Raw genomic sequence first — 22,332 nt, 5'->3', positions numbered from 1 at the left:
TCAGAAAAAAACAAATCTAACTAAACCTAATGTAATCAAAACCTAAAAATCCACTAATCAGAAAACAAATCTAACTAAACTAATTACTAAAATCAAACTAATTAAACAAAATTAATTGAACTTAACAGAAATTAAAAGAATTTTGAAACCAAAACCTGGAAGCATTGACTGGAGGAGATGATGGCTGCGGCGCTGAGAAGATATGCGAGCCAGAACTGAGTGGGGATAAAAGGAGAGAGAGAGGCGCGGTGGTGGTGGGGATAGACGCTGCTGCAGGTGGCGCCGGCGTGCTGGAGCTCACCTAAGACGAAGAGAATAGGAGCTTGAGCTTGATTTGTTCTGCGAACGAGAAAGAACGAGAGAGACAGGGGCTGTGTTCTACTGGTTCAGTGTTTAAAAGAGAGGAGAAGAAGGAGAAGGTAGATGCGGTGGTTAGGGTAGCGACGGTGGCGCTGTGAGTGAGAAAAGGAGAAGAAGAAGCTCATGCGTGCGACGGAGAAGTTCCTTGAAGGAGAGAGGAACAACTTTGATCTCTGATATTTTGTGTGTGTAAAAGGAGCTCGATTGGGTGGTGATAAAATTAGGGTTACCTTAATATTTCCGACGGAAAATTTAAATTACAGACGGATTTTTCGTCTGTAATAATTTAATAAAATGCAGCGTTCTGTCTATTTAATTACAGACGAATTTTCTGTCTGTAACTATTTTCACAAAAAAAATTAATTTTACAGACAGATTATCGATGGATTCTGTTTTTTGTCTGTAATTTATGTTAATTCTTTTTTTTTTGTTTTTCGACAAAAAATCCCTCTAAAATTCTGTCTGTATTTCCGTGGGATAAAATTCGTCGGAAATATCCGTCTGTAATAACTAGTTTTCTAGTAGTGTGATCTCTCCCAATTTTTTTTAAAAAAATTAGTACTATTATTATTATTATAGATTAAATATATTTTAGTATATTACACACTGAAAAAATTTACATGTTAGTAACTTAATATGCATAAATTATAATGTGTATTATAATATATTAGTAGCAATTAATAAATAGATTTAAAAAATAATAAAATCGTATAAATATATAAATAATTGAAAAGTTATTAAAAAATATAGGTTTAGATTAATGTAAAAAGATAATAACTATAAAAAAAATTTTTGTTTTGACTATTTTTATAATAATAATAATAACAACTGAATAGACTTTTTAAACAATAAAAATTATTAAATCAAGAGTTTAAAACAAGATAGAAGACAAATTTTTAGCAGATTATATAATTGTATATGTTGAAAAAGAGAATGCTTTAAAATTTATTTTAGATGGTAAATTGAAATTTTAGTTATGTGAAATATCGCAGAATAAATTAAAAATATCAAATTTCTAAAGTATATAGTTGAATGTTGATTTTTATATAATATAATTATTAATTTTGACCTATATACTATGAATTATATTTTGTTCACTTGTTGTTCATGTTATATTTTAATTTATTTTGTATTTAATTTGGTCTTCTCTTATAAATTTTTTGGATCTGCAACTGATGGATGTTATATTATTTTATGATATATTGGTTCAGGTGCGAGTGTGTATTTAAATGTTCATATGGTTTAGACAATTTTACAAATATATATGTTTCTAAAAAAAATATTTAGTTTTATTTTTATTCTGACTCGTGATCTCTTAAAGTTTATTATAGTAGGATCAGTTGGAAATAGGCATGCATGAGATTATTTTTGCAAGTAATTTCTAAAATTTTTTATCCAAATTTAATCTATGTCGTTGAGTATATTAGTATGGTGATCATCGTGATTTTATGGTGACACTAATGTATTATGATAATTCCATAACTGATATATGAGACAGACCAAATTATTAAAGTAATAAAAAAATAGCTTTCTAATTTGCACATAAAACAAGTCCCTAATCTATTCACAGGTAATACATATAACAATCATAATCACAGAATTAAGCTATTTCATATTAAATAACTTATATGACGGTAATTTTGTTTATTGTCATAAATGATGAATTAAATAAGTCATTATTTTTTTTTATTTGAAATTAAAAGATTAAAACTAGATATAATATTTTATTTGGATTTTGAGGTTTAATAATAAGTGTCACATTCAAATATAAATAGTGACTTCAGAGTTTTGGTCCTTAATACATCAAAGTCACCTCCGTAGCTTTTTTTTTTTCATTAGAGGGATTGCGATTCAGTCATATTAAAGATACAAAAAACTTTAGTGAAAGAAAATAAAAAAATCGAAAAATTAAATTTTTTCAATCATATTCACAAATTCAAATACACTTTTATTTTTAAGTATTTATTTTTTAATAATTTAATATAAATAGTCTTAGAGTTAAAAAATTCTAAAAATTTTCAACACATTTCCCTCTTCTTTTCTCGTATAAAAAATCACTTTACAAAAATTTGTTGTATAAAAGTTGCATATTTTTTACAAACTTAAATACAATTACGTAGCATCAGTGTGTTTAACTTTACTTTTGTTTATATATTTGAAATAAATTTCAAATTAATATGCGTTCTTAGTTATTAATATAAGATATATCTAAAATACTTTATATAATTAAAATAAAATAAAAAATATTTAAAAAAATAATTTTTACTTTAATTTAATAAAATTTTAAAATTTATGTCCCATGTCATATCATATTTGTATCAATATTCGTACATTATAGATTCTAATAAAAGAAAAAGAACACATTAATTTAGAAAATAAAAAATATTTTAGCAATATTATGAAATTTTATAACTAAATAAGATTATTTTTTGAAATTAAGTTTTAATTAATATAGTTAATAGTATATTGATTAATTTTCTTAAAATAATATTATTGTTAGAGTTAAAATATAAAAAGATTAATACTATGTCAATATCTTAAATAACACAAATATTTTAAAATAAAAAAGGTACACGTATTTTGAAAGGGAAAATCTAATCCATTAAAAATAATATTTTTTTTATCTTGAATTGTATTTTGCTTTTATAAAGGGGAAAAAAAAGCAAAGAATAGCTACTTAGCTGAAGTAGAGAGTTTTTTTTTTTAATTATTGAAACGAGGATTTAAAGCCAAAATTACAATATAGGTTTAATTAGTTTGTTTGGTCTCTATAATTTTGTAAAATTTTTAATTAGGTTCTTATATTTTTTTTTAATTGGATTTTTGCACTAATTTTTTTTTTAATTAAGTCCTTTTTAATAATAATTGGCTTAATTTTATAGGGATCCAACTAAAAAAATTAGTATAAAGATCTAAATAAAAAAAAATATAAGAACCCAATTAAAAAAATTAGTGTAAAGACTCAACTAAAAAAATTATAAAAATTTAATTAAAAATTTCACGAAATTATAAAGAGCAACAGAATAATAAAACCTACAAGATATTAGCCATCTGGGATAATTATCCAGCTAAAGTAAAGAGTTTGGTGGCGAAAGAGGTGGCACCATACAAGAGACAACCAAGGTTTAGAGGCCCATGTTTTTTGAGTTGCCCAACGAATGCAGCAATCTACGTTTGAAGTATTTTATGCCGACCAAAACGATACACTTGCTAACTTTTTTTTTTATGGAAGTGAGATTAATGATATTTATAAATATTGTCATTTTTGGTAATTTTAAAACTTATAGAAAATATATAAATGAAGAGTCTGATTTTTATATTTTAAATTTTTTAATTTTTTTAAAATAAAAATTAGACAGTCTAATTTCTATATATCTTTCAAAAATTAAAATGTCTTATTTATATATCTCAAATTAAACAGTGTCACCAAAAAAACAGTGTCACATTTAAAATTAACATTTTAATCGTTCATAATTTAAAAAAAATATTATTGTCAATTTAATATTAAAAATAAAAATCCGGTGCTGTGTTCTCTGTAAAACACTAAAACCATTGAATCTTTGCCGCCACTCAGGCGGAACTTTTTCTATCAAAATTTTGTAAAACACGGTTGCCAATTTATGTGGTACTAGTTATTTGCTTTAATAATTTAGCAAATTTGTATTTTAAAATTGATAAAGAAAAAATTAAAAACAAAAGGTGTTTCGTAAGTCGTAACCAAAAAGAAAGCATTCTTTATAGATACTATCCAAACTATTCATTATTATACCAATTTGAAGCATTTTTGTTTTCTTATTAAATATTTTAATAAAAATTTGTCAAATTATTGTAGAAAAATTTTATCCTTTTCTCAGCGTACAAGTCAAGATTAATATATTGTGAATTTTGCTAGTTGTTTGAGTATTTAGGAACATTTAAATAAACTTCTTTGATTTGGGTTCTGGAGAGGGGCGGTAAGAGCAAGGAAAAAAGATTAAAAACTAAATTTTTAAAATGATTCATCGAATTAATTTACAGTTCTAATTATTCTAATTTTTTAAATTTAAAATTTGTTATATTATTTTAAAATTCATTTTTGGATATTATATTAATTTTTGAATCTTTTTGAGTCAATGAACAAAATGCTAAAATGACTTTAACTTCTTATCATGTTGGATACATGACTAATCGGTCATTTTAACGCTTAAACAAGACAAAAATGAAAAGATGAAAAAGAGTTTATATGATATGTAAATAGTTTTATTTCTTTTATTCTTTAAAACGACTTCATTTTTATCTTTTTTTTTTTAAAGAAAAAGAACTCAACACAACATGGTAGAGTATAAAGAACAAACAAAAATAAAACTAATCATTATTAACAAACTGAGAAACTCAATCCATAGTCATCTTCGATATTGCTATCAACAATCATAAGAGTCAATATCATACCTGATCTTGCCTGTAAGATAGATCGGCCTCAAGTCCTCGAGAATAGTCGAGCTATGTGCTGCAAGGTTGAACGTCCGTCTCTTGGAATCCGAATTCTTTATGTTCGTCGTGAGCGTGAGAACACGAGCAATATCAAAAGAAGGGAATGTACCTACAAAAGGCACTCCGAAACTTAAGTCAGTGTGTATTCTAGTTTACTCAGGAAAAACTTAGATCTTTGGAAATAGTTTACTTCCCTTTTATATGTGACGAGTTCTTTGTCCGTTATATTCTCGGCATTACTGTTTAACTGAATGATATCGTAACCGACCTTATTTTGTCGTTGGAACGTCGGTTATGATGGAGATGTTATTGTCGCCTAGTTATAGCTCATACTTCCGAATAGTAACGGAAGATGACGAGGTACATCATATGTTGCTAATGGTTATGGGGCCGAGTTATAACGTACAATAATGACGACCATTATTATGAGATAATGATGATCATATCACAGCCCCCAAGCTTAGCCTGAGGAAGATTTTAATGAAGCAGGTTGAGCTTTTTTTGGATGAGTTATAACTCGGTTTGCGTGGGTTAGTGGATGAGCCCCCAGATCAACTTACTTCATTAAAAGATGGTTTTGTGTTTTAAATTTGTGGTACGTAGGGAGTCGTGTCCGTTATTTTCTGATGAAAGAGAAAGAGTAATGGTTTCATTTAAGTTTGCTGATTCCCAATGTTGGGTACACTGTTTGATGTGGCTTTGGGAGTGGGGGTTATCATTTGGAACGTTTTGTTCTTTTAATTGCTTTAATCCTTTCAGATTTTTGTTGGCTTTTGGTTATATGCTTGCTTCTTTAAAGAATGAGTAAGAGAGGTATGATTCTCCTTTTCCATTTCTGATCCGTTTCTTCTGCTTTCTGTTTAATCTTGTACTGCTTTGTGAGATAATGGGTTTTGAGAAAGAGAAAAAGGATAAGGTGGATTGGTCTTATGATTGGGTAGGGGAAGATGTTAAATCACGGGTGTCACTTTTCTCTGATGAGGCGGCGGTGAGGGAGGTGGATGTTAATAAAATAGTGTGGGTGGGTTCCGGAGTGAAAGTAGAGTTGTTACCATGTAGTGTGGATGATAGAGTTTATCACCGAGAGTGGGGGTTTGGGTTCTTCTACATGCATAGTTGTGTGCTTGAGGAATTGCGGGTTAGGCTTCCGTTTACGGAGTTTGAGTGTCAGGTTCTTAAGCAGCTCAACTGCGCTCCATCACAGCTTCATCCCAATGGGTGGGCGTTTTTGCGATCGTTTGAGGTTTTGATGGAATTCTTAGAGGAGGTGCCTTCTGTGGATCTATTCTTTTCTTTATTTCAAGCTAAAGGGGTGTGGAAGGGGGGTTGGGTGAACTTCAATAGTACTCCGGGATTTGGGATTTTCAAACTTTACATGTCTTCTTTTAAAGACTTCAAAGTGATGTATTTTAAAGTCAGGAGTTCAGAGGAGGACTTCCCGTTTTTTATTGATGAAAATCTTGCTGAGAAGTTTCCTCTATTTTGGTTCTCGGAGCCGCAAAATATACTCGGCCCAGAGGTGATATCGCCGAGGAACGAGTGTCTGATAGAGTTTTTGGTGGAGAATGTTGATCGGAAAAATTTGATATCGATTTATGAGTTGCTGAAGTGGGAGGAGGATAAAGGTGCTGTTGTAGAGTATTTGGGTGAGTTTTTAGGGCTTATGTTGATGTCTGTCTTTTTTTCTGAAAAGTCTAACATGAATTGTTTTTTGTAGGTGGGAAGTATCCTGGCGTTTCTGCTGCGTCTCTGAGGACGCGGTTCAAGAATAAGAATTTGGAGAAAGAGGTATCTTCATCTAATGCTGAGAAGGTTGTTGGGACTGGCGAGGTTACGCAGCCTCGTCAAGGTCGGAGGAAGGTGATTGTGAAGAAAAGAAAGAAGTCCAACCTTGTGGATTTATCGGATGATTCTGATGAAAAAGAGTTAGGTGTTCCTCTGGAAGAGATACATGCTTTTATTGGAAATCAAAAAAGGCTTCATGATGACAAGTCATCCTAGCCTATTTTAACTAGTCTTTTTCTTTTGTTTTCATTAGAATTATGCACTTTCTTGAGCTACAAGCAAGCTAATTGAGTAGATTTTCATGTTTCCCTTGATTGAACCAACCATATATGAATTTATGCCATTTCATGAGGTTTTATGCTATATTTGTTGCATATTCTGAAAGAATGAATATCTCATGATTTTGAGCATAGCTTTGATGAGTTTGGTTGATTAATGATAGGTGAAGAAAGCTTGGAGAAAGGTTGAAGCAAAGAGGAATGGCTAGGAGTGAAGAGAGGACAATGGAATAAGTGAAATTGAACCAGGAAGCAAGAAGTTAGCCCCAACGTTAGCCCCCTAACTTGGAGGCTAAGTTGGAACTTGAAATTTCCTCCCTGGCCATCCCACGTTTGCGCCAACGTTAGCCCCCTAACTTGGAGGCTAACGTTGGCACATGAATTCCTCCCTGGCTATCCAACGTTTGCACCAACGTTAGCCCCCTAACTTGGAGGCTAACGTTGGCACATGAATTACAATGGGGAAGGAGCCAACGTTTGCACCAACGTTAGCCCCCTAACTTGGAGGCTAACGTTGGCACATGAATTACAAAGGGAGAAGGGGCCAACGTTTGCGCCAACGTTAGCCCCCTAACTTGGAGGCTAACGTTGGCGCCACTAGCACAAAGGGAAGGCCAACGTTAGGGTCAAAGTTAGACCCCTAACGTTGGCACCAACGTCCAAACCAGAAAAATGTGCCAACTGATATGAAAAGTTGGAGCCAAAGTTAGACCCCTAACTTTGGCTCAAACTTTTGGTCCAACTTTTGCTAACCTCAAAACCGGTTCAATTGGTTCACTTCGGTTCTTCTCCAAACTTCAAGAGCAATCAACCAAGGCCTCTTTCAACCCAATTCCACCAAGAGCAAAGGCCCAACTCAAGGCTTGAAAATCATTTGAAGAAAGTGTATAAATAGGATAGAATTCAAGTTCTTCGGGGAGCTTTCCTTTTAGAATTTTCATAATAGTTTTCGGAGAGCTTTTGAACTTTAATTTCTTTGCTTTCATTGCTTTCATTTTCAATTTACACTTGTCTTGGATCTTGGATTGGAGAATTGAAGAAATTCTGTTTCAATCTCAATCTTGGATCTCTCTGTTTCTTTACTGTTAATTGAATTTCATTTCCGGTTCATTGCTCTTCATCTATTCTCTTTACAATTTACAATTCCCTTGCAATTGTTCTTGTTGGATCTAGGAAGGCATTGAGATCTAGACTTGGTTTTCTAGTCTCTGGGCCTTGAGATCTCAATTTTACATTCTCTGTTTCTTGTTTTTAATGTTCATTTATTTTACTGCTTCAAGATCCGGTTCAATTCCAATTCCCTTTCCCTCTTCTGTTTGATGCAATTTAATTTTTCCTTGTTTAATTTCTGCAAATCCACATCCCAATCCCCTTTACATTTCAAGCAATTTACATTCCTTGCACTTTAAGATTCCGCAATTTACATTTCTTGTACTCTAAGTTTCTGCCATTTAATTTCTTGTTCCTTAAGATTCAGCAATTTAATTTCCTGCATTCTTTACTTTCATGCAATTTACATTTTGCAAATCACAAATCACCCAACCAACACTCGATTCGCTTGACTAAATCAACCACTAAACTAAAATTGCTCAATCCTTCAATCCCTGTGGGATCGACCTCACTCCCGTGAGTTATTATTACTTGATGCGACCCGGTACACTTGCCGGTTAGATTTGTGTGTTTTGGGAGAAATTTATTTTTCACCAAAATACTCATCACTTCACGAGATTTCTGAACAAAGTGAGGCATTTTCGGTTTGGGGAAAAGAGTATCCTTATATGGCTGTTGTTGACGAGTATTGCCAATCGTCGGCTGATGTTACTCTTGCAAAGGAAGTTGGGGATATGGCTATTGGGCAATATATGCAGGTAATAACCTACTGACTTTTCCTTAATTTTCCTTTGGTAGTCTTATGAGTTTTGGTTTATTTTGTTCTCTAGGTGGTTGGGCTGCGTCTTGCAAGTCTTGGGCGCAGCCAGGAGTTGAAATATAAGGGGGTTGCTGCGGAAAAGGGGGAGGTTTCTGTTTTGAAGGAGGAGTTGGTTAAGTGTAAGGGTCTTGCTGCTGAGCTTCAAGCTCGTTTGACTGAGACCGAGAAGTTGCTGAAGGAGACTAAGGAAAGTTATTCTAAGGATGTGGAGGATTTGAAGAAAAAGGAAAGTGATCTGGTGAACCTGCAAAGTCGTCTGATTGAGGTTACTGCTCAGTTTAAGGATATGGAGAAGAAAAAGGCGGATGAGATATTGGATTCGTTTGTTGAAGGTTTTGAAAGGGCAAGGTTGCAGGTTAAGTTTTTGGTTCCGGATGCCGATCTCTCTGGCATGGATCCTGGAAAGATAGTGCGAGATGGTCAGCTGATTGAAGATGATGGTGACGCAGAAGATGAAGCCGATAATGTTTAGCGTGATTTGTTAGGAAACTTTTTTGAATTTGTTTTGCATATGTAACAGTATAGCCCGTGCTTTTTGAACTTATCTTGAATTGACTTGTTTGAATTTTGAATTTGATGCTTTTTATAAAAGCTATTTGTGATTGTTCGGATATTTTTCCGAGTTTATTGGTGTTGTGGTTGATGATGTTATCTGATGAATGTAGTTTGTAGATTTGCCGAGTATTGGCATTTGTCTGAGCTGTATTGATAGATTGATAAGATCGATTTTATTTGATAGAAAAGAAAAAATAAGATAATATATGTCTCCTATGTATTCGGAGTTGTTTTGAACCTTTTACATACAAAGGTGCAGGTAGGCTAGCCTCGTTAAAACCTCTCCAAGCAAAACCCTTTGGGATAAAATCTTGGTAGTAGGAAAAAGAGTACAAGCCTGTCCCTGTCTTTTAACTATAAAATTTCTTTAAGGAAGACACGTTCCATGTATTAGGCAAGAGTTTACCATCTAGTGATTCTAGCTTGTATGCTCCTTGGCCGAGTGCTTCGGATACTCGGTATGGGCCATCCCAATTGGCTGCTAGCTTTCCATGTGTTGGTGGTTTCCAAGCAGTTTCAGTTTTGCGGAGGACTAAGTCTCCTTTAACGAATGATCTGTTTCTGACCGACTTGTTGTATTGTCGAGCTATGGCTTGCTGCGTTGCGCATTGCTTCAAGGCGGCGAGGTCTCTAACTTCTTCAATGATGTCGAGCTCGGATCTCCGAGCTTCGTCTTGGTTGTCGATATAGGTTCGGATTGAGTTCTGGGAGATTTCCAGGGGGATCATGGCTTCTGATCCATATACCAGCCTGAATGGCGTTTCCTTTGTTGATGTTTGTGGGGTGGTGTTGTATCCCCAGAGTACCTCGGGTATTAATTCGGCCCACAGTCCTTTGGCGTCATCTAGTTTTTTCTTTAGTGCATGCAGGATGACCTTGTTTGCGGCCTCAGCTAGTCCGTTTGCTTGAGGATGTTCAACAGAGGCAAAGTGTTGCTTTATTTTGAGATTCTGCAAAAAAGATTGGAATTTCTGATCGGCAAACTGGCGACCGTTGTCAGTTGTGATATGTTGAGGTATGCCGAAACGGCAAATAATGTTTTTCCAAACGAATGAAATCATTTGTTGTGATGTTATTTTTGCTAGAGGTTGGACTTCAACCCATTTGGAGAAATAGTCAATTCCGACAATAAGAAATTTTACCTGGCCTGGTGCCGTGGGGAATGGCCCGAGTATATCCAAACCCCATTGGTTAAACGGCCAGCTGATATCTGAATGATGCATTTGCTCGGCAGGGATGTGTATCAGTGGTGCGTGTCTTTGGCAATTGTTGCATGACCTTATTTTCTGTTGGCTGTCCTGTTTCAAAGTCGGCCAGAAAAATCCGGCTCGGAGGATCTTTGATGTTAGGCTTCGAGCCCCTGTATGTGTGCCACAGATTCCTTCATGTGCTTCTGCTAATGCTAGGTCGGCTTCTGATTTGTTGAGGCATTTGAGTAGAGGGCGAGTATATCCCCGTCGATACAATGTTCCATTGAGTATTGTGAAGGAAGATGCTTGCCGTCGAAACTTTTTATCGCTCTCGACCCCTTCTGGTATATTACCTGTTTGTAAATAGTGTATCAAGTCGTTCCTCCAATCTGTTTCCTGTGAAACACTTAGCATATTTGTCAGAGTAACAGTGGGTGATGTTATTGTGAACTGTTGCAGTGTAGATAGCTCGGACTGTGTACTGCCGAGCTTAGATAAGATATCCGCTCTTTGATTTTGTTCGCATGGTATATGTTCTATTTCAAATTTGAAAATTTTTTTTGATAATTTTTTTACTAACAGCAAGTATTTAGAGAGTAGAGGATCTTTTACCTGGAAAAGGTCATTTACCTGCTGTACGACTAACAAAGAATCACAGTATACCTTGATCGTCGAGATTTGAAGATCTAAACAGAGTCGGAGTCCGGCGATTAGTGCTTCATACTCGGATTGGTTGTTGCTCGCTTTGAAAGCTAAGTGTATTGAGTGTTCCAATATGAATCCATCCTCGGCCTCCAGACGAATTCCTGCACCACAGCCTCCGTTATTTGAAGAGCCGTCCACATGTAAGATCCATTGTTTGGCATGGTCTTCCTCGGATGGTATTGTAAGCTCGGCGATAAAATCTGCCAGGAATTGTGACTTGATCGGTCCTCGGGATTGGTATTTGATGTCGAACTCAGATAGTTCGACTGCCCATTTTATGAGTCGTCCTGCAATTTCTGGTTTGTGTAACACTTGTCTTAGTGGGTGATCGGTTCTGACATGGATAACATGGTTTTGGAAGTAAGGTCGGAGACGTCTCGCCGAGAATATCAGTGCTAGTGCGAGCTTCTCAATCCTTGGATAATTGAGTTCGGCATGCTGGAGAGTCTTACTGACAAAGTATACTGGATGCTGAACTTTGTTTCTCTCTGTAACAAGGGCTGAGCTTATTGACCAATCAGTAACTGACAGATATAGAAATAAATCCTCCCCTTGTAGGGGTTTTTGTAATATCGGCGGTTGTGAGAGTGTTGTTTTTAATTTTAAAAAGGCCTTCTCACAATCGTCGTTCCATTCGAATTTATTTTTCTTTTTAATTGCTTGGAAAAAAGGAATAGAAGTTGAAGCAAGGCAAGGAACAAATCTGGAAAGTGCAACGAGTCGTCCTGTGAGGCGCTGAACTTCCTTGACTGTTTTAGGGCTGGCCATGTCCAATACAGCTTGGCATTTGTCTGGATTTGCCTCTATTCCCCTGCATGTCAGCAAAAAACCTAAAAACTTTCCCCCTTGAACGGCGAATGCGCATTTTTCGGGGTTGAGACGCATGTTGTACTGGCGGATCTGGCCAAATATTTCTGTAAGGTCGCTGATATGGTTATCTCCGATTTTTGTTTTGGCGACCATATCATCGACATAAACTTCGATATTCCTGCCGATTTGTTTGGCGAATATCTTATCCATAAGGCGTTGGTAAGTTGCACCTGCGTTCTTTAAACCAAATGGCATAACTTTATAACAATAGTTACCGAAATCAGTGATAAAAGCTGTTTTATTTTGATCAGAGGGGTGCATCATTATTTGATTATACCCTGAATACGCATCCATAAAGCTTAAAGTAGCGTAGCCTGACGCATCGTCTACTAAAGAGTCTATGGATGGTAGGGGATAAAAATCCTTTGGGCATGCTTTGTTTAAATCAGTGAAGTCGACGCACATGCGCCACTTACCGTTTTGTTTTCTTACCATTACCACATTGGCTAACCAGGTGGTGAATCTGATCGCTTTGATAAATTCGGTGTTGATAAGCTTTTGTGTTTCTTCCAGTGATGCTCTCTTTTTCTCTTCGCCGAGTTTGTGTTTCTTCTGTTGCACCGGTCGGATTGTCGAGTTTATTGCTAGTCTATGACTGATAATCTGTGGGTCGATTCCGGGTATGTCTGATGGTGTCCATGCAAAAAGGTCGGCATGTTCTTGCAGGAAGGTAGTTATGGCCTGCAACTCGGATGCATTGAGTGAGGTACCTACATACGTGAATTTATTAGGGTTATTGTTGAAATACACTTTTTGTAGGTCATCAGAGGGTTTTGGGCGATCGAGGAAATCAGCTCTTGGGTCCAGTTCGGCTAGCGTGTGCTCCTTTTGGTTCAGGCCGACGTTGTTGACTTGTTGCGTGGAGCGATTTTGGAATTTCATGCTGATGTTGTAACATTGTCGTGCCTCTTTATGGTCGCCATGAATTGTTACAACCTGGTTGTCCTGCAGAGGAAACTTTACACAGAGATGAACTGTAGATACAATGGCGCCGAACTTATTCAAAAAAGGTCGGCCGAGAATAATGCTATATGGGCTGAAACAATCGACTACTAAATATTGAATATCATTAGTTTTTGAAAGAGGTTGCTCACTAACCACACTGATCCGAGTATTGGAACTCGTTCTCCCGAGAAGCCGACCAAGTCTCCTCCTGTGGACTGTAGCACGTTGTCGCTGAGCTTCATCTTTTGAAATGTGGAATAAAACAGAACATCGGCACTGCTCCCGGGATCCAAGAGTACTTTTTTCACTAATAGATCCCCTATCTGGAGGGTGATTACCACAGGGTCGTCCAAATTTTGTATATTGGAGTTAAAGTCGGCCTGTGTGAAAGTGACTTCTGGTTGTGGGTTAGTGATTGCTACATCTTGTTTCGGTCCTTCTACCGAGCATATTGCTCTGAACGACCTTTTCCTTGCCGAGTTTGAGTATCCCCCACTTGCATATCCTCCTGAAATACAATTGATTATACCTCGTGGTCTTTCATATTGGCTTGAAGATGCCTTCTCTTTTCCTCGGTGTTGTTCAGAGAGGTCGTTTGTTGTGGAACTGGGGCCGCGTTTTTGGATGTGACCACCGATGTATTTGTCTAGGTGTCCTTGTCTTGCTAGTCGTTCTAAGAGATCTTTGGCGACCACACAATCATCGGTATTTTGGCCGTGTTTCTGGTGGAAAGCGCAGTACTTTGACTTGTCCACGTTCTTTGTATCCTGGTATGTGCCGGCCTTTCTTGGAGGCTTAATTAGTTTGGAGTTCAAGATCTCCTTGATTATGTCTTCCCTCTTAGTGTTAAACTGCGTATAAGAATCAAATCGAGGTGTTAGTTTAAAACTTTTCTTAATGGTTGAGCTCTTATCTTCTTCACGGAAGTGTGACTTGTCAGACTTCCGAGCTTGTCTGAGCTCCTCGATGTCAATTTGTCCTTTTGCTTTCTCTCGAAATTCTGCTAGGGTCTTTGGTTTTGCTACTGCGATCGTCTCCTGGAACTTCCCAGGTCGGAGGCCGCTTTTAATTGCGTGGAGATGGACCTCGGGGTGGAGATCTGGTATGCTGATTGCGACCTTGGTAAAGCGAGTCATATAGTCCTTTAAGCTTTCGTTTGGTCCTTGCTTGATAGTGTTCAGGTAATCGGAATCGTGCAAGTATATTGCAGATCCGGCGAAATGTTCTTCAAATAACTTCGCCAACTGATGAAAACGCGAAATGGAACCTGCAGGCAAAGCACACAACCAATCAAGTGCAGGACCGTCTAAATAATTCGGAAAACAACGACATAAAACTATATCTGATGCACCATTGACGATCATTATTGATCGGAATTTCTTTAGGAACTTCCTCGGGTCTCCGAGTCCATCATAAGGCGTGAGAGTCAACGGCAGAGTGAACCTCTTCGGCAGTTCGAAGTTCATTACTTCTTTTGTAAAGGGGCCTACAGGGTCCTCGGACTCTTCTTTCTCGTCTTCGGGCTGCTGCTCTTCGTGTCGAGCAGTTTCTGAAACATGAGTCGGTTGGGACTGATGTTCCTCGTCCTCCGCCTGTTGGCGATGAGCATCGTTGTGTTCAATCCGAGCATGATTTAGTTCAGCAATTTGAGCAGCCATTATTTGGTTCTCGTTAGCCATTCGCTGATTAGCTTGTTGTAGCTCAGCTACCATTCGCATGAGTTCGGACAGTGAAGGAGGCGGTACGTCAGCCATGGATGCAGATGGAAGTGATGGGACCAAAAGAAAAAATATGATTTCCTCGGCCCCACGGTGGGCGCCAATTGATCTTGCCTGTAAGATAGATCGGCCTCAAGTCCTCGAGAATAGCCGAGCTATGTGCTGCAAGGTTGAACGTCCGTCTCTTAGAATCCGAATTCTTTATGTTCATCGTGAGCGTGAGAACACGAGCAATATCAAAAGAGGGGAGTGTACCTGCAAAAGGCACTCCGAAGCTTAAGTCAGTGTGTATTCTAGTTTACTCAGGAAAAACTTAGATCTTTGGAAATAGTTTACTTCCCTTTTATATGTGACGAGTTCTTTGTCCGTTATATTCTCGGCATTACCGTTTAACTGAATGATATCGTAACCGACCTTATTTTGTCGTTGGAACGTCGGTTATGATGGAGATGTTATTGTCGCCTAGTTATAGCTCATAATTCCGAATAGTAACGGAAGATGACGAGGTACATCATATGTTGCTAATGGTTATGGGGCCGAGTTATAACGTACAATAATGACGATTATTATGAGATAATGATGATCATATCAATACCACTCTTGGTAGCTTTTAATTGTTCTATTGGTGACTTGTGCTACATTCGAGTACTTATTTTTAAAGATTCTATCGTTTTTACCTTATTTGTGCCAAAATAAAATGATATCGTTTAATCCTATGTCTAATGTAACAAATCAGAGCCAACTCAATATTTTGTTTGTTGACCCAATATTAAAAAGGATTTAAAAATTAATATAATATCTAAAATTAGATCTTAAAAATTAGTATAGTAAATTTTAAATTTGTAGAATTAAAATAATAAAAATTATGAATTTCAAAAACTACTATAAAAATTAAGAGATTTCTGTTTATCAAAATAAAACATTGAAATGTTTGCTAATGTTTCATAAAATTTAATTCAATTTTCCCTTAACTTTGAATAAATAATTGGCCTTTTATGAGATTATGTAATTATGTTAATTGTAATTATATTATTTAACTCATTATGTACAATACTATATTTTCTTCTTTTTTTTTTTTTTCGTTACAAGAGACTCAAAATCGAATTATGGAAAAGAAAAAATCTAATCATTTTAAGTGATATCAACTATAGTTGTCATAATCGAACCATGATTGGATCGATTAGATTATTGGTTTAATAATTTACTGGTTTAACTGATAAGTTACTAGTTGACTCGGTCCAACATAAATAAAAAATATAAAATAATCAAAGACTTAAAATTAAAATTTGAAATACATATATTCACTAATATTTAAGAATAATCAAGTCTCAAATTCTAAATAAAAATAGACAAAAATTTACTAGTACTACTATAACTAGTGTTAAACCCGTACGATGTACGGGCTTATATTTAAATTTGACATATTAAATTAAAAATAATATTTTATAATCATAATTTTTTGAATTTAGTATAACACGATGATTGTCATTATATAATAAATGTACTGAATATGTTGTTTTATCTTTATTCAAAGTAAAAAGTAAATAGAAGAGTTTGAAGTCTATAATATTCTTGAACCATAGGGAAGGAGAAATGAAAAAAATAAGAACATATATAACTGTAATAATAGCATATTAATTTTACACTAAATTTTATTCATAAGGCTAAAAAAAATTTATCGACAACCTAGTATCTTATGGAAATGGATCCTCTCCATTTTTTTAACTCTTGAGAGAATAAAGTATGATTTCTCACCTTTAATTCTATAAGTGAGATCAAAATTAAATAGGAGAGAGAGTGCAATGAAAGGTGAGATCAAACACTAGACACTATCCAGTTTTTTTTCCACTGGAGATGATCCACTCCCGTATCTTACTAACTTCATTAGAAAAATAATTGGCATATGATGTTGTGCTCCTTGTTACACATTTCATCTCAAATATGAAAACAAAGTTATAGATAAATTAGTTATATCTACAGTAAATATTTATACAAAAGTGTAAATCATAACATGTTATTAAAATGAAAAGAATATTATTCTTACCTAAATATTATTAAAAACTTCTTCAAACACGATATTTGTTGTTGATGACTTTGGATTGCCGTCTTCGTCTAGAATTAAAACCCTGAGGCCACTGCGACTCTTAACTCTTGACAAAGCAACATAAAATTGTCCATGGGTGAACACTGATTTTGGCAAATAAAATTCTACATGTGATAATGATTGACCCTAACTCTTGTTAATGGTCATTGCAAAGCATACTGTTAATGGAAATTGTCTCTGTTGGAACTTAAATGGAAATCCTGAATATGAAGGGATCAAGTTCATTCTTGGAATGTACACTTTATCTCCAATATTTCTACCGGTCACTACCGTCGCTCCAATTACGTTGCTGTCAAGTTCGTTAATTATTAATCTTGTCCCGTTGCATAAACCTGAAGTCTGGTCTATGTTTCGCAGTAGCATTACAGCGACTCCTGGCTTCAAAGTCAACTTGTGATTGAATAGTCCGGAACATTTGATGTCATTTAGGAACTCTGGTGTGAACCACTCTTGTTGTACATCTTCATTCTCATCGGCTTGACATGTTGTGTCAGAACTCAAATACTCCTTTTCCATCCCTGAAAAGATTGTCAAGACAAAATCGTTTATCTTCTCGACACTCTCAAGCGTGGGTTCAAGAATTGCCACTACAAGATTTTTATTTATTTATGGAGGTTTTTTTTCTATTTGTGGAGGTTTATAACCCCCATCAAATGGTTTGTGGAGGTTTCTAAAACCCCCAAAATTTAAGGTGCCACGAGGTCTTTTGTGGGGGTTTTTAAAAATCTCCACAATCTATTCAGTGGGGGGGGGGGTTTGTGTGTATTTAATGGGGGTTTTATATTACACTTTTGTGAGAGTTTTAAATCACTTTTGTGACAGTTTAAAACCCCCACAAATTGATTTTTTAATTTTAAAAAATAACTATTTTGTGAGACTTTTAAACCTCCACAAACTCTATAATTATTTATTTATTTTTAATTTCAAATTATTCATTAATCTTATTTCATTTACATATTCTCAAATTAAAAATTTATTTTTTAATATCAAAATTTAAAAACTAAATCTTTTATAACACAATTCCTTAATATAAAACATAAATCTATATATAAAAAAATTCTCAATGTCAATAGTTCCAATCATAATTCCATATGGTATTGTTCTAATTAACTATATAAAAGAATAGAGAGATACTTCGATAATCACATAAGAAAGGCAAAACATTGAGTAATACTTAATAGAGGCTGAACTCAATCCAAGTTTGGCTTCACAAAAGCTTTAACATTTATACATACATAACAATCAAACTTATCAAAAACTGAACTATACCGTAAATAATGAAATATGCATAGTTGTAACATTTGTCTAAATAGGAGCTTTTCCATGGACAAATATAAAGGTAAACCTTTGATGGTCCAGCCTCATGAAGAAAATTACAAGTTTTCCGGCCATCATTTTCAGATTGAATCCTACAATAATAAATACAATGAATAAATATGCAAGTAAAACTGACATATTCGTATAGATACACAAACAGAATAAATAAGTAAAACCAAGTTTAAATGGGATAAGATTAGAGCCAGCTCTTAAACTTTCTCATCAGTATAAATAGGCTCTGTGGGGCAAGCAAGACATGTCAATGTGACATCATATGTGTCTCCATTTTAATGAAAACTAGGATGAATAAAGGAGGCCTGAAAGTATTTGGGAATAACAAACCTCTGACGATAAATAGATTCCTGAGCTTTTCCATGAACTGCTTTCATATGCATGTTGTGCACTTGCCCTTTAGCATTAAGTTCCTTTGCTAGGGCTTTATTGCCAATAAGATAGGCTTGCCGTGCCTGTTTCCAAATTATAAACAATTGAACTAAAAGATTTATATTCTTTAGAAGATTTATATTCTATATGAATGAAATGAAAAAGAAAAGACACCTTTGGAATCCGAAAAGGATTTTTTGCAGCATATTCACACAATTTGGCAATCTTCCTTTCACTTGGGGGCTCATCCTGAGAGACATCATAAAATATGAGTGTCTGGGCTCCGTCACTTGTCTAATTGAATGGTAAAGTATAAAAAAACACCAATTCAACAAAATTGTTTGATTTATTAGTCTGTTAGAACTAGAATCATATCTCTTCAAGCCTATATATATACATATACCATTGTGCGCTACAATCAAGAGTAATTAGCGGCGAAGCACACATAATTAACAAGGAGGTTCAACATGAGCAAAGAGATAATATTCAAATTTACTCATATTTGACTTATTTAGAAAAAAATGGAAATTTTATGCTTAAACCTAGCTAGCATGATCTATTTGAGACTTAATGTTAGGTTAGGGGTTCAATTTCATCTTGTACAACTGGACAAGGTATCAAAAGCCAACCACTAATTTCTCACCTTCTTCAATATGCTTAAAACCTATGGCTGTAAATGTTTCTATCTGTCTACAACAACATAGATTCACAATATCTAAGCAAACCAAGGATATTCAAGTTATAAAATTTGTAATACCAATGCATAGAAATTAAAACCACTAACCTTATTGATGCTGGAAACTAATTCCTGCAAGCCTTCATTCTTTCATCAATCCTCTCATGACGTAACTACATTGCATACGAGTAAACATGACAACATACACCTTATTATTTTTTCGGTTTCTTTTTATTCGATTACGATTTAAAGATGTACAAAAGTCGAGCAAGAATTAAAAGCAAAGCCATTTTTCAAGCAATTTAATGTCATATTAGTTACCAAGAACCTGCGGATAAATCACAAGTTTTAGTTACCAGGTTGTACCTACTTTTCATGACAAATACAAGAGGATGTAAGGTAAAGTTCTTCATACTCACATGGATTTTGTTGTAGTCTAAGGCTCAAGGAAGATTATCACATTGATTTTCTTGAAATCAAAGTCCTATACAACAACACACCCTAAATCAAAGACCATCACATTATTCGTACGCAAATCATTAGTAAATCACTGCATAATTAATTCTGCAAACAATTGTAAATTAGTATATATACTACCCAAAAATGAAAGAGCAAAGTGGGTTCAGCAGATAGTTAGCAATTAACAATATCAAACTAAGGTATCTATGCTCAAACAGTACAAATTACACAAGGACATGCAGCCTGAATTTTTTCAGATAAAAAGCTCTTAATTTGCACAAAGTGGCCCAATGTTTGGAACAGAAAATACAAGAATTCTTAACCTAATAAATTAAGCATCCATGGAAATGTTTTAATGGAATAAACTCAAGAAAAATGCAAAAACTGAAAAAGGGGGGGCGGGGGGAATACTGCATTTTCTTTCTAATTCCATGCTTGATAATCATTGCATTTCCAAACATGTTTGCCACTACCACACCAGAAATTAACAGATGTAAAATACACGATCTAATATAAATATATTAAACATTTTTTTTAAGAACATGCATATATTATAAATTAATTAGTTATCTAACTAAAAAACAATCTTAGGAGCTGTCCCTAATTTCATTCTGTTTACTCATCCCTTCTCCTACTTGAATTAGGAATTGGACTCTTCCTATATTAGTTGGCTTGGCTTGTAATAATAGTACCAATGTACCATACCAGTTCTTGACCTAATTACCAGATAGCTATCCTATGCAATCATTACAATTAAAGGTCAAGCTACAGCATAATCTAGTGCATCTAACAAATGCTGCATTAACCATCTATGAATCCTCATTAAAAAAAGCATCCACACCAATGAAACACCAGAATTAGGCCATGCATCTTACCTGTTTTGAACTACAATGAAGAGTTGAATCCTGAAGTAACGATGTAATCTGATGCACTGAAGCAGACAACTCTTTCTCCACAACGACTATGAATGTTTGAAGGCTAGATTTATTAGAAGACTTCATAGGTATGAAATCAACACTCATTTTCCATCCAAGGCGGAACTTTGAAAAGAGTTGACCTTAAAAGGCCTGAATTAGTTTCCTCCAAGACCAACCAGGTCAATTTCTTCCCTTAAAGACATAAATAAATTATAAAATGAAGTTAAAATGCAAAACAAGGTCCAGAAGATCATTTCTTTCACAGTTCACAGTAACAAAGCTCCTTGTCCAAGTTTACTACAAAGAATCCAAAATGAAATTAGAGCCGAAATAGCTTCTACATCAACATGTTTCTTTTTCATATGAGATTTGCATTATGCAGAAAAGAAAAGGAAAACACACACAAAAGGAACTATTATCATCAGAACTAGTCATCTTTGTCAACCAAATATTCTACTATCATAATAAACAAATGGAGTAACAAAAACTGCAGAAACGTACCAAGTACATGAGATTCAGCCAAGGTAAGGCACAAAAATTTCCCCCCTGGTTTCAAAACTCTCTTTACCTGGAAATACGAATCAGTACAAGTTCACATGACCAATTAATTAATCTATATTATTCTTCACAATAATAACTAGAATAGATCAAAGAAATCATAGAAACCTCTGAGAGATACTGATTTCCCAACTTAGGGCCAAGCTCTGGCTCCATCAAAGCATCTAATCCACCTTTATCAATAATTGCATCAAAACTTTCGTCTTCAAGCTGCATACCAGCATTTAAAAGAAATGAAAACAACGCAGGAATCAGATAACTCAAAACCCGAAGGGCTGCTTCAGCTTCAAACTCGAAACATTTTGAGAAAAAAAAATACAGCGCAGAAAAGCGAGCAGTTGACACGCACCTGCATGTTGGTCATGTCCATGACACGCCACCGTATGTGAGGACGGAGGCGGACGTTGCGGCGGAGCATGTCGGAGATGACGACCTTGGAGAAGTCAATGTTGGTGAGTCCAGTGTATCCGGCGTCATAGAGGTGCTCGGAGAGTCGGGAGTTCCCGCAACCGGGGATAAGCAGCTGAGGAGCGGCATCGCCGCCGTCAGCATTCGGCGGGAGGTGGGAGAGGAGCGGCAAGGAGATTGTCGAAGCACATTGTGGCATTGGCACTAGCGGCAAGGAGATGAATGGTTGTGGCTGTGGCTGCGGCGGTGATGGAGAGGCGGCGACGGCGACGCGACGGCGACGGCGACGATGATGCTGCAATTTAGGGTTTTCATTCATAGGTCTTGCTCACTCTCCCCTCACTCGAAACTAAGCCAACGTTTCATTTTGGTATGGGCTTTGAGTGCTTGGGTGGGCTTCAGATGTGTGGGTGTTTTAATTTTGTGTAAATGCTGAGATTTTTATTTAGGGAGGTTTTGTAAATTGCTACAAATAGATGATGTTGTGGAGGTTTTCAAAAACTTCTATTATAAAACCTCCACCAATTAATAAAAATCTTGTAGTGATGCCCTACTCTAAAAATATCTGTAATCTAACATGTTTTGCAACAAATTTGGATATGCAAAGTCTACCAAATGAGAGAGAGGGTCATCAGTAATTGTAATCAATAGATTATCTGAAATTTCAATTTCCGATTCATCACCAACAACAGAACCAATATTT

General features: G+C 35.4%; 2 protein-coding genes across 16 annotated transcripts; both read right to left on the bottom strand.

Moving 5' to 3' along the window:
- Positions 1–9,728: 9,728 nt before the first annotated feature.
- On the bottom strand, positions 9,729–14,842 carry LOC140180200 (uncharacterized). The gene is made up of 6 exons (XM_072220637.1): positions 14,440–14,842; positions 13,247–14,355; positions 12,576–13,088; positions 12,112–12,320; positions 11,232–11,778; positions 9,729–10,964 (listed from the first exon to the last, which is right to left on the bottom strand). The coding sequence occupies exons 1-6, from the start codon at positions 14,840–14,842 to the stop codon at positions 9,729–9,731; spliced, it is 4,017 nt and encodes a 1,338-aa protein (XP_072076738.1).
- A 1,860-nt stretch (positions 14,843–16,702) lies between these two features.
- On the bottom strand, positions 16,703–22,112 carry LOC112754802 (uncharacterized). Of its 15 annotated transcripts, none has more exons than XM_072219295.1 (10): positions 21,571–22,112; positions 21,330–21,431; positions 21,165–21,231; positions 20,622–20,960; positions 19,707–19,771; positions 19,396–19,460; positions 18,786–18,905; positions 18,570–18,694; positions 18,256–18,319; positions 16,703–17,428 (listed from the first exon to the last, which is right to left on the bottom strand). In XM_072219295.1, the coding sequence occupies exons 1-4, from the start codon at positions 21,946–21,948 to the stop codon at positions 20,923–20,925; spliced, it is 585 nt and encodes a 194-aa protein (XP_072075396.1). In that variant the 5' UTR covers positions 21,949–22,112; the 3' UTR covers positions 16,703–17,428; positions 18,256–18,319; positions 18,570–18,694; positions 18,786–18,905; positions 19,396–19,460; positions 19,707–19,771; positions 20,622–20,922. The 15 variants fall into 15 exon arrangements, with proteins under 15 accessions (XP_072075396.1, XP_072075392.1, XP_072075391.1 ...); XM_072219291.1 differs by having other exon boundaries at positions 18,786–18,860; positions 20,622–20,855; XM_072219290.1 differs by having other exon boundaries at positions 18,786–18,860; positions 19,707–19,788; positions 20,622–20,803.
- Between the last annotated feature and the right edge of the window lie 220 nt (positions 22,113–22,332).

The sequence above is a fragment of the Arachis hypogaea genome, chromosome 16 (assembly GCF_003086295.3).
Source record: "Arachis hypogaea cultivar Tifrunner chromosome 16, arahy.Tifrunner.gnm2.J5K5, whole genome shotgun sequence".
NCBI lineage: Eukaryota > Viridiplantae > Streptophyta > Magnoliopsida > Fabales > Fabaceae > Arachis > Arachis hypogaea.
This window is presented reverse-complemented; position numbering and strand designations above follow the sequence as displayed.

What these genes read in the sequence shown, in the direction of transcription:
- LOC140180200 (XM_072220637.1), bottom strand. Translation starts at nt 14,842, where the DNA reads ATGGCTGACGTACCGCCTCCTTCACTGTCCGAACTCATGCGAATGGTA. An exon ending in ATCAATAATGATCGTCAATG is followed by an intron (nt 14,356 to 14,439) that starts GTGCATCAGATA and finishes CTTTGCCTGCAG; the next exon opens with GTTCCATTTCGCGTTTTCAT. An exon ending in TTCGCCGTTCAAGGGGGAAA is followed by an intron (nt 11,779 to 12,111) that starts GTTTTTAGGTTT and finishes TTGGTCAATAAG; the next exon opens with CTCAGCCCTTGTTACAGAGA.
- LOC112754802 (XM_072219289.1), bottom strand. Translation starts at nt 21,948, where the DNA reads ATGAATGAAAACCCTAAATTGCAGCATCATCGTCGCCGTCGCCGTCGC. An exon ending in TGGACATGACCAACATGCAG is followed by an intron (nt 21,432 to 21,570) that starts GTGCGTGTCAAC and finishes GCTGGTATGCAG; the next exon opens with CTTGAAGACGAAAGTTTTGA. An exon ending in GAAATCAGTATCTCTCAGAG is followed by an intron (nt 21,232 to 21,329) that starts GTTTCTATGATT and finishes TCGTATTTCCAG; the next exon opens with GTAAAGAGAGTTTTGAAACC.